Source organism: Ailuropoda melanoleuca, chromosome 13 (genome assembly GCF_002007445.2).
Source record: "Ailuropoda melanoleuca isolate Jingjing chromosome 13, ASM200744v2, whole genome shotgun sequence".
NCBI lineage: Eukaryota > Metazoa > Chordata > Mammalia > Carnivora > Ursidae > Ailuropoda > Ailuropoda melanoleuca.
Window position 1 is genome coordinate 71,573,785 of NC_048230.1, and position 12,204 is coordinate 71,585,988.

General features: G+C 50.0%; 1 protein-coding gene across 1 annotated transcript; it reads left to right on the forward strand.

The window, feature by feature from the left end:
* Positions 1-8,085: 8,085 nt before the first annotated feature.
* Positions 8,086-9,701, forward strand: LOC117795706 (beta-defensin 119-like). The gene is made up of 3 exons (XM_034641339.1): positions 8,086-8,310; positions 9,209-9,211; positions 9,452-9,701. Exons 1-3 carry the CDS (start codon positions 8,253-8,255, stop codon positions 9,655-9,657), a joined length of 267 nt encoding a protein of 88 aa, XP_034497230.1. The 5' UTR covers positions 8,086-8,252; the 3' UTR covers positions 9,658-9,701.
* Positions 9,702-12,204: the final 2,503 nt, after the last annotated feature.

Here is a 12,204-nt window from a genome sequence, read left to right on the forward strand (position 1 = left end):
AAAGGCATTAAGTTCCATGAAGACATATAAGTAAAAAGAAAAAGAAACGTGACTAGTATAACTGGGGAACTGAATACTTAATTTAATTTAATTTAATCTATACTTCTGTTTTGAGAGCTTAATATGGTACTGGTTATCATATTGGACACTGTAGCTTTAGGGCCTCGAGATACAGCCTGCTTCTTTTTCTCTATGTTCACTCCAAAAGGGTGCATCCCTCCCTTGATAAGACCTGCAGTTGTACCCGTTAGGGACTCTAGGATCGTGTCTCCTAGTTTTCTTCAACCAACAGAGAGCTGGTATCAGGCCCCATGTGGGTTCCTGCTCCGTCTCTTTCCTTTCCTCCCAGTTGGGGCCACATGTTATTGAATTGTGGGCTCGTCTTTTTCCAGGACTGATCCTGAACTGAGACCATGGCGGTCTTCCCACCACCAGCTCCGTGATTTCGGGGGTGGCCTCAAGTATTCCCTGCCCTTGCTGCTTAGCTGACTAATCAAAGAGGACTTGGTTATTCTGAGTTGGGAGGTTCTGGTCGGCATCACCTACTCACTCTCCAGTCCCTTCATATGAGCACACTGAAACTGGCCTTAGCCTTATGGCTTGCCTCCGTCATCCCCAGCACACCCCTCCGCTGAAACCTCCAGCCCCAGTGTTGAAGTCTTACTGAAAGTGCCAAAGGAAGAACACTGGATTCAGAATCAGAAGGTCTGGGGGTTCAAATCCTTGACCGCATATCCGCTGCATGATGCTAGGCAAGCCATTTAACCTTCTCTGTTTTATCTTCTCATCTCTAAAGTGAGGATTCACCCTACCTGAGGCACAGGGTTGTCGTAAGATTAAATGAAATAACTGGTAGGAAATGCCCAGCACAGAGGCTAGTGCACATTCGATTCCCGTTAAGACTTCGGATGCCCTCCTCTTCCCTTCTCGTATCAGGTCCGCCATCGTGGCCCCTTGAGGCTTCCTTGGCAATGGCTTCGTACAAACCCTACTATTTCGTACTGTATTCAGAGCTGCTCTCTCCGTTCAGTCCCTCCTTGGCGTCCTCCCTCCTCTTTCTCACACTCCAAGCTTTCTACCTTGAGTTTTGCTGCTGATCTTTTCATCTCCCTGCCAGGTCATATTGCCCCACATCCTGGCACCCTATCTCACAAGGGCTCCTTGTGGCATACAGCAACATTCTTCAACATATTTCATGATGATACACCTCAAATTTGTCATTGGATGTAATGATTTGAGTTCATCAGAGACCAGCTTAAGCAGAAAGGGCGTTTCTTGGAAAGATACCACGTAGCTCATAGAACTGATAGGAAGTCTATGGGGTGCCTGGGTGGCACAGCGGTTGAGCGTCTGCCTTCGGCTCAGGGCGTGATCCCGGCGTTACGGGATCGAGCCCCACATCAGGCTCCTCTGCTGTGAGCCTGCTTCTTCCTCTCCCACTCCCTCTGCTTGTTCCCTCTCTCGCTTGCTGTCTCTATCTCTGTTGAATAAATAAATAAAATCTTAAAAAAAAAAAAAAAGAACTGATAGGAAGTCTAGACAATTGGGCTTGGAAGGACCATGGGAGAGTGAGCAGCAGAGGGGATCTACCGGGGCCCCACCAGTGGGATTGCCATCCTGGCACTGGACACGTGGAGTCTTGCCTGGACTTCTCCCAGGGCGGCTTCTGCCTGATGGCCACCACGGGAGTGTTGTCTCCACCTTCTCTGTGGTTTGAATTGGGTCCTTTAAGATTCAAAGCCCTTTGCTGGAGCATCCAGTTGGCTGAGCCTGGGTCATATGCCTGCCCACCAACTCTCAGAGTGGTGCAAAAGAGTATTTGCCATTGATGTTTTCTGTAGTGTTTTCCGTAGGACAGCAGCCCTCCTTTCCACCGAAACCCAAAGAATGGAAAGGGATTCAGTTGCTGAATGTCCGAAGATGCTCAAGTGATCACTACCAGGGAATCTTCCCCTAAGCCTCTGCCTTCGCTCGGAGTGTTCCCTTCCACGGCTGACCTTTCTGACTGCCAGGGCTGCGAGTAGGGCAAGCAGGCGGGGGTGCCTGGGTGCAGCATATAGGGGGCACTCACCCTCAGGGTCACGTGAGTGCCTCCTGGTACTTCCCTCGCCTCCCCCCCTCCCCCCGCCCCGGCCTTGCCAGTGGCATCCTGCACTTCTCTCACCACCCACCATGCCTGTGTTTATACTTGCTCATTGTCTTCACGATAGACTGTTATCCCCATGAGGACAGAGACCACGGCTGATTTATTTTCTGTATCTCGGAATAGAATCTAGCGCAAATCGACAGTTCAGTCAATGTTAGTTGAACAATTTTGACTTAATGCAATATATGTTCGACTTAAAATAGATAGGAATGGTCTCACAAGAGAATTCCCTCTTTCAGGCATGGCTTCACCTTGGAATAGTATCAGTGTTTGATATTCAGGAACCATGGAATGATACCAGAGATTCACATTGTAATTGTAAAGCAGGACACTTAGCAGGGCGGGTATGGTTATATCGTCCATCACTGGGATGGCCGTTGGTCAACGCTTCCATTGTAGCCGAGCGGATTGAAAGGTGTGCTTGCTGGGGAGGGTGTCTGGGTGGCTCAGTCGGTGACGCGTCTGCCTGTGGCTCAGGTCATGATCCCAGGGTCCTGGGATTGAGCCCCACATCAGGCTCCCTGCTCAGCAGGGAGTCTTCTTCTCCCTCTGCTGCTCCCCCTGCTTGTGCTCGCTTGCTCGCTCTGTCAAATAAAGAAAATCTTAAAAAAAAGAAAGAAAAGTGTGCTTGTGTGAGTCAGGTGGTGTCTTCTCTGATTGCTTGGATTTTTTGTGGACACCATGCAACGCCTTAAAAGCAAAATCATTAACATATAAATGAGATCAATTATACAAACGTATTTCGTATTTTTAAAACAAATGTTGTGGCAGGGTGGTATTTAAGAATTTAATGTAGCAGTTACCTCATCATTTCCTCCCAGGTTACTTGAGCAGGCATCAGCATAGAGAGGAAAAGATCATTTTCTTTCTGCCCAGTTATTGGAAGGGAGCCAGGACTTTGTGTTCTGATTTCCGGCCTTCGTTTGCCACTGGGGAACTGAAAAAAAATATGTATGTGTGTGTATGTGAGAGAGAGAGAAAGAGAGAGTTTCAGGGGCTGCCCCGAAGACAACTCTCCCTTTCCCCCCACCCTCATCTTTTTTTATTTTTATTTTTTAAGATTTTATTTATTCATTTGACAGAGAGAGAGAGAGAGAGAGCACAAGCAGGGGGAGCAGCCAGCAGAGGGAGAGGGAGAAGCAGGGCTTGATCCCAGGACCCTGGGATCATGATCATGGGATCATGACCTGAGTGGAAGGCAGACGTTCACCGGACTGAGCCGCCCAGGCGCCCCATCCCCCCACCCTGATCTTTGTTAAAGAGACCCAGGCACATGGATGGCAGTTAGACTGGATTGTCTCAGGAGGCGTGGCATGGAGATTTTAGCTTCAAGTTTGGGAGAGGAGTGGCCTGGCATTTGGAGGTGCTGAATCTCCGCGCAACTGGGAGAAGAGATGGGGGTTAGGGTTAGTTCCCCAGCTTTTTGATAAAGCGCCCCGAAGGTGATAAGTCCTTGGATGGGACAACCACTGTGGAGACAGCCACTATGGCTGTGGTCCCGGGAGACGCAGCACAGGCCCCCATGGCCGGGCCTGCGGTCAGCGGGGAGAGCCTGAGGAATATTCCCCAGCACCCAGAGCTGCCTGATGAACGGCTGGTGGAATTCATCCGCAGTAGCCTGAATGTGACGAGCAAGAGAAATGAAGATCGTCGTCATGAAGTAAGGAGCAGATTCTCCTCGTTTCCTGAAATCATGGGGTCCTAGTAGGATCAAGAGGAGGAAGACAGGAGACCCCAACAGCAACTGACATTGGGCATCTCCCTAACTTTGTAAGTGGCGTCTTGGCGTTGAACTTAAAATACAGATAAATAAAGCATTCGCTGGGACTTGAGTGTGGTGGCACCTTCATGTCTGGTGTGTGACTATTACCGTGTTAATGACTTTTAGAGGCAACGCCCCCCCCCCCAGCACCCACAGTGCTTGAAGCAGGGCACAGTCAGGGATATACTGGGGTAGGGGCTTCTCCAGCTGCCAGCCCTTCTTTCCTAGCCTCGCCACACTTTCCTGCAAACGTGGCCTCATCTCGCCTCTCTCAGGCCAAAGCCCCTCATCTGGATATCTGCCTCACTGGGAAAGCGAGGAGAAGACGTGAGAGTGTGCAAGTCAAAGATTCTGTGAACGCCTGTGATTTTATGGTGCGATTTTCTTCTACCTTCTTGTCATATATATATTTTTAAGATTTTATTTATTTGAGAGACAGAGCACACAAGCAGGGGGAGCAGCAGGCAGAGAGAGAGGGACAAGCAGACACCCTGCTGATCAGGGAGCCTCACGCGGGGCTCGATCCCAGGACCCCGAGATCATGACCTGAGCTGAAGTCAGCCACTGAACCGACTGAGCCACCCAGGGCCCCCCCTTCTTGTCATATTATTAGCCTCACAGGTTAGAGGGAGGGTTCGCTGACATAGAGTAGAAGGCGGCCTGTGCGGGACCTGCCGGGAACGCGATCGCTAGCACCTGCCTTCCCTCCGCACCGTGGGATTCAGGCTGCGGAGCGTGGGCAGCATGTCAGCAGCTGAAAAGTGCAACTGTGCGGATTTCGGGGGGTGGGTGGCTCAGGTCTTGGAGAACTGGCCGGGCTGGGCTGTACCGTGTGGGAGGCCTTACAAAGGCCAAAGCCACGGTCTGTTCTGGCCTTGGCAGGATTCAGGAGATACCACGCGTTCCCAGGGGCCAAGTTGGCTCTCTGACCAAGGTCTGCCTCTTTCCCTATCTCCTGGTCTTTTCTCCCACAGTGGCTTCTCCCCCACTGGCCACGTTGGCAGCCCTGCCCCCTGCTGCCCACTGCCCTCAGCCTTGGCCCGGGTCTCCTGGCTTCCCAGAAAATCACCACGCAACTGCCATGCTCTGGAGTCAGAGCACGTAGGGCCTCGAGGGGGACCATAGGGCCGAACTGGACAGAACTCTAGGCCCTGGCACTTGGTGGTCGGAGAACAAATCCACACGCGCACAGGTACTCAAGAACACACTGACACCCACCCACCCAATTACAAGCCTTCACACAAATGACATGCAAGTACAAACATACGCATGAACACTCAAGTACTCGCATGTACAAAACACACACGAATAACCCAGGCATGCAAAATATACACAAGATACACAAAATGTGAGCATACACAGCTATGCACAAATTCACACACACACACGTACATATAAACCCAGTGCAAGGCACATATAAACTCAGATACCCAAGTAGAGACGTGTGATACCAACGAACCCATCTTTTTCTGTTTCTCCTTGTCTCAGTCAAGGCTGTTTCTCTGAATCAGCCCAGTGCTTCCTGGCCATCTCTGCCTACAAGGATTCATAAAGGGGCTCATGAAATACTGCAAAGCACTGTCACAAGGAGGGGCCTGGAATCTTCTGGTCTGTTACAATAATAAGCCAGCTCCTTCTATTGCTGTCAGGAAGTGTCAGGTGTGTTACGTGTCCTCACGGAAGGCTTCCTGTGGATTCGCTCATTTGGTCCTCCTTAACAACCCTTTGAAGTCAGTACTGTTATTACCCCCATCGTATAGCCAAAGAACCAGGCTCAGAGATGATAATATGTTCCAAGGTACTACAGGCAGGAGACGAACTTCAGAACCCAGGCTTGCCAACATCTGGCTCTGCAGTCTCGTTCTGTGCCAAGTCCCAAAGACGGTGAAGGACATTGTCCAGGACACACAAGCTGCTCGGTGCCCGGGCCTGGTGCAGATCAAACGCCTGGCATCTCCACGGGACATGTTGGATGTTTTCTCCTTTCACCCCCGTTCTGCTCGTGCGCTTCCGGCGACATTGCAGGCCTTGCGATTTCTCCCCAGAGGAGAAACAGCCTCCTTGCTACTCTTCCCTTGCTTGCCTCTGCCCTGGCAATTATCTTCAATATGGGCTGCCAGAGTGATTTTTCTAGGCTAAAAAATAAAAAAAAAATCTGACCGTGCCCCTACAGTCCTCTCTAAACGATCTCTCTATTCCCCCTTGCTCACAGGATGGCTTTCCCAGCCCTGAGCCCGGGGCTGGGGAGGATGTTGTGGCTGCCCCATGTCCCTCGGGGTCTCCCCTCCTGTCTCAAACATTCCCAACCACCGCTGTTTGCCGACCCTTCTCCTGACCTTCCTCTGTGGAAATGGGCCTTTCTGTCATCCATCCTTCTCCCTGTCTGGGAAGCCCTTCACCAGTTCATGTCACCTGACTGCGCCTCAGTTCTGTCAGACTGAGTTAGAGGTTTATGATTGCCCTTCCGAGGGTAATAAAGAAGATAAATGTGAGGATGATGATAATGATAATGAAAAACAACAATAACAATGGTGAATAGTTATTTAGCACCTACTAGGTGTCAGGGACTTTGCTAAGCAATTTAGTAAGTTATCGCTCCCATTTAATTAAGTCAGGGGGAGTTCTGATCTGTATTTTACTGTAAGATGCTCAGGAAATTCACCTCGCTCAGGGTCAACAGGTATCAAGTGTCAGGGCCAACCCGCAAATCCAAATCTGTGTGAAATCAAAGCCCATGCTCCAATCCTGGTCTTCTAGGATTCTAGAATTCTCTTCTGCCTTCTCCTTTTATAGCCTTTGAAGTGCTGCCCGAAGCCCAGTCCTTAGGTCAGCTTCTTGAGATGCTGGACTGAAGGGACACAGCCACGTGCTTTCTCTACACTCCGGAAGGACTTGGGTTACTCCCCCCTTAGATCACTTCTCACAGGTCACTTTCTCAATGGATGTCATTTATTCCGACCGCAGGTGTTTACTAAGTACCTGCGACGTGCTGGGGGCGTCAGCGGTCGCAAGCTCTTCCCCAATATCCGTCCTTCCCTTCTTCTTAGACTTAAGACTACCCCTGAATCTTAGCTAACCATGGTTGCCCAGAATAAGAAAACTTTCCAGCCCACCCTGCAGCTAGGTGTGGCCACCTGAGTAAGTTCTGGCCAATGGACTGGAGTGGAAGACGTGTGTGCAGATTCCGAGCGGCCCCTAAAAGGGAAAGGCGCGCGCTTCACTTCCTTCTTTCTCCTCTCTGGCCCGTGGAGGACGGCAGAGCGTCAAGCCAGGGGGACTCTCGCTTCCTGCGGAGTCAGGAAGCTGCCACACTTAACTGCTTGACCAGATTTTTCCATAAGAAAGAAATTCATGTCTATATTTTGGAATCCTTGTTTGGGGAGAATATCTGTTGAAACAGTTGAGTTAATATCCTAATTCAGGTGATGTTATGGGCAGTGGGTTACAAGGCGGATTTCTGACAGTCTAGTGGAGACACAAAGATTAACCATGTAAAATACAATTGAAAAGAACAGATAAATCTATGCAGGTCGTGAATCGAGTTATAATGACACAGAGTGACTGCAGGCCGGAGTACCCTTATCCAGGGTGACCAAGAAAAGCCTGTGCAGGAGGTAACATTCGAGATAAGACTGAACGATAAACAGGAGCCAGCCATGGAAGGTCTGCAGGAAGAACTTGAAATAACAAATGCTAACGCCCTAAACTGGGAACTAGATTGGCAAGTTCAAGTTCAGACAGATAAGCCCATGTATCCTTCTGTTAGAAAGCTGAGAACAAGCATTTTTTTAAAAAAAGGTGTTTCTTGATAGATGTTTCTGTAGTTTAAAAAATATTTTAAAATTTATTTATGAGAGAGAGAGAGTGAGCACAAGTGGAGGTGGGGGGATTGGGAGGGGCAGAGCTGAGCAGGGAGCCCCGCCAACCTCAGGGCTTGACACGGGGCTGGATCCCAGGACCCCAAGATCAAGATCAAGACCTGAGCCAAAAGCAGATGCTTAACCAACTGAGCCACCCAGGCGCCCCCCAATATATATTTATGTACTAATTACTTAATTCTTGGGTGGGTCTTGAGAGGCCAACAGGCTTTAATCTGTCTCGTCAGCAGGAAGGAAAGCCGCTATTGGCACGGGCGCTGGCAAGTGTCCCACACTCTCATCTTGTGTTTGCTATGACATCTGCTACACACTGTCCTTCGGCCTGGCTGATCTCATACAAATTCTCTCCTGCTATAATTCACTGCCCACAACCCTGCCAATAAAAGCGAGGCTCATCCCCGCTGCAGAGAACTTTATTTTCATCCCCTGCAGCACGGCCACCTCCTTCTCCTGTGACCTGCCAGCCATGAAGTTTCTTTTCCTCTTCCTTGTCATCCTTCTGGCCATGAAACCACTGGTCTCAGGTAACCTGGGTCTCTCTCAAGTGTCTGGGATCTTGGTCATGAACTTTTTGCTTTCCTCTCCCCTCCACTGAGGGCAGCACAAAACTTTTCCTCATTTGATGGGGTTTTGGGAGGTTTTCCCATGATCAGCTCGCATCCACATCTCTCCCTGATTCTTTTTTGCCAGGTGGTGGGATGGTAGCTCTTTGGAGCACCTGACACTTTAGGGCAGGGTGGTATTCTGGTGGGATCTTGGGAGAAGGCTTAGGGGTGACAGGTTGGGTACAGATTGGGGACTTGTTGGGGGCTCTGCATCATTAACATTAGAGGTTGAGGGTGAGCTGTGATGGGGAGAAAGACCTTGGGGTTGGAGTGGTAGGGAGATTAGGATGAGCTGAAGGTAAGGTGTTGGGCTCTCCTGATGGTTTGGGGTGGGCTGGGGGAAGGGAGGGGATTTGGGGTTGAGTGGTGATGGTGCTGGGGGTAGACTGGAGCTTGGGCTGAAGTTGGGAGTTGGTACTGAATAGTGCAGGATGTCTGATGACTGCCGCTCAGGATTGAGGTTGGTGACTTGATTAAATTTGGGTTTGACTTGGAGTTCTGTCTCAAGGGGCATTGAGTTGGGTAGGGTTGGGAGTTCTACTTAAGATTGGACTGGGTTCTGAGTTTGAATTGGGTAAATGTGGTTAAGGAGGATTGGAGATTGGGTTGTGGCTGGACCCAGGTGAGCTTAAGTTGGGACCAGGCTATTGATTAGGAGCTGAGTCTCTTGAAATGTGGGTGAAAGCCCTCCATCCCCTAATACTACAGGTAAAGTTTATTGTCCTTCCCATCATTCCCAAGCTCCACTAGGTGGGATATTCACTGGCATCAACTGATTCCAAAGTTAGGAGTAGCAGGTTGGGGGATAGGAAGACAGAGGGTAGGACGTCCGAAAAAGGCTTTCTTAAAAGCCTTAGAGTTCCCAAGGTTGGAACAATTGTCTCAATTCCCTCCCCTCTCAAGATCACTTCTTCCCTTTCCTGGGACTGTGTTCACTGTTAGTTACTCAACTGTCTCCCCTCCCCTCCCCCTCGCCCTGTTCCTCCTCTACCTTCTCTCGTCTCGCCACTTGAGGGATACTAACATCTGCTTAATGGTTGTTCCTGTGCCCAACAGCCAGAGTGTTGGATGGATGGAAAATGCCGGTTGGTGTGCAAAAGTGATGAAGACAGTGTCATACGCTGCGCAAATCGTAAACGGTGCTGTGTCCCTAGTCGTTTCTTAACAGTCCGGCCAATGACAGTCGAAAGCATGGAGCCCTGGACCGTTCCTCACACGCCCAAAGCAGTAAAACATAAGACCAGACCTGGCAGTAGGGGTATATAAATAGACAGCATGGATAGAAATGGCTTTGTTTCAGGTTCCTTAACTCCCACATTCCATTAAAACTCACAAATCTGTTCCTCGTGTCCGTCAATCATGAGGAGCCTTGCTCCAAAAGGATTGAGGGTGGGGCGGGGGGGATGGCAGGATAGGGGTTAAGAGGTATCAGAGAGACATTGCTGGGGTGTGGCCACAGCAACGGGGTGATAGTTAACAGTCTTGAAGATAGTCCCTCATCTACCAGCTGCAGGCAAGGCTACTGGTGTGGGTTGAGGAGCACATCTGGGGAAGCCAAGAGACTTAAAGTCACAGCTGGCACCAAGAGAGGGGGAGAAACGCTGGGTGGGAGAACTGCTCCATCTTGGGGGTGAAAAGGCTGGGGGTGGGCAGGGACCGAGTAGAGCCCAAATCCTTGGGTTTCTAGGGAAGTTGGCTGAGATGCCTTTTGATGCTGGAGACTCCACAGCCCCAAGGATCAGAAGGTTTCCAAGTGCTAAAAAAAAGATAAAGCACGTGAACTTACCCATTTATAAATGAGATTGTTCACTCTTCAGTTCTTCCATTCTTTCATGGATTTAATCATTCAGTCACCCCAGCTCTTCCATTCACCGCTGTCAGACTCTGCTCATATCCCCCTCCACACTTCAGCTTCCCCAGCTGTGAGGTTGGAACCCTAGAATCTATCTCAGGATCATGGGAAGCGGGAGAGAGGATAATGGAGCGCACCGTCCCCGGTACATTGTGAGCCCTAATGAGTCTTAGCTGGCGCTATTATTGCTCTTTGATTTCTTCAAGCATTTAAGGAATATGTGCTGTGTGCAGTCCAGCTGTGTTAGGTTCTGAGGGACACGGAAGTCTGTCTCATTTGAACTAAGAATTTAGCCTGGGAGGAGACTAACCCATGCGGCATATTTGAGAACTCTGCTCAGGAATCTAGACGACCTGGGTGTCTTCCTTGCTTTATTATCTCAAATCCTATTCTCTGGGCCCATTTTTTCCAACACGGTTGTTCACCCCTGAACTGTGTTCTCTGCAGTAAGGTCAGACACCAGGAGTGTTCTATAAAGCACGGTGCATGACATAGAGACGGATAGAAAGGATTCACTCTGATCCCTGGAGATAATTTGTTCTCAATTCAATATTTCTGCTCAGACTCTGGGAAGAGAGATACCTCTTCCTCTGATCCTGGTCCTAGTCCGGGCATCCTCTGATTAAGTCCCTCCTCATGGGGTTAGGAGTCAATGGGGGCAAGTGGGATATATCCATTTAGAGATGGTGCCCTCCTCTCCTTCCAAGACCATGCTTTGAGCAGCGGGAGCCTGGAATTCCCCACTTGGGCCTGCTTCCAGGGAGCATGTGGGCTTTCCCCTGGAAGATGGGGCCCACCATGTGTTCACCTTAGGCAGGAGTACCAGGGACACTCCTGTTTGAGGGGCAGGCGGCCAGCTTGGATGTTCAGGTTGGAGTGTCCATGTCTTACGTGAGAGAGTCCTCACAGTGCAGCGCAGAGTTGGGGATGAGGGAGAAGGGAGCTGGGCTGTGGCCTTAGCCAGTTCCCCTCATGCCGTTTTGTTACCGCACAGAACTCTGAAGAATCCAAGAATCATAAATTCAATTCTGCTCTTTCAGGTCATTATGAAGGGCTATTTCACAAAGGGCCGTGGGGTAGATTTTATTTGTCCCACTTGTTAGCTTGATTCAGAACTGTTAAATATGCAGACATCTGACAGCTGCACCAGGACCCACACACGTTGGGTCGTGCCTGGCATTTGGAACACGCTTTGGCTCACGACCCATCTCCAAGCTCCCTTCAGAGGCAGGGGCTGCTTCACCTGTGCTTTCCACGTTCTCGACGCCTGTGCGATCTGGGGAAACTCTTAGGCTGCCCACAAGAGCCACCTGGGCCCTGAGGCCCTGGTGAGACCATCCAGAATATTTCCTCACTGGTTTCTCTGCCTCCAGATTTTCTTTGCAATGGGGTCTATTATCAGAGGGATTCTTTCTAGGAAAGTCATCTGGCCATGTTACTCTCCTGCTTAGATGGCTTCTTTCGCTCCTTCCTGCCCAAAGTCGAGTCTGAAGGCCTTGGTGGCCCAGCTTCATCTCCCATGACAGCTGCTCCTGGACCAACCCTCTCCATCCTTGCCTTTGTTCATGGTTCCCCTCCACCTCGTCCCCACACTAGGCTCATCTCTGTGATGAACTCCTTCTCACCCTCAAACTGCAGTTGATGTCCCTACCCAGGAAAGCCTTCCATAAGCTCTGTCTCGCTATTTCTTAATAATTATAATACTAGTAGCTGTAATAATAGTCCCATTTCACCCCTTATGTGTCAGGCACTGTGCTTGGTGCTCATGGGCCTGAAGTCACACGATTCTTACAACAACCCTCTGTTTTAAGATAAAAGATTTTATTTATTTATTTGCCAGAGAGAGAGAAAGAGGCAGGCAGAGGAAGAAACTGGCTCCCTGCTGAGCAAGGAGCCCAATGTGGGACTCGATCCCAGGACCCTGGGATCATGACCTGAGCCAAAGGCAGACGCTTAACCAA

Bases quoted from the DNA above. Each gene is read 5' to 3' on its own strand.
- LOC117795706 (XM_034641339.1), top strand. From the start codon at position 8,253: ATGAAGTTTCTTTTCCTCTTCCTTGTCATCCTTCTGGCCATGAAACCA.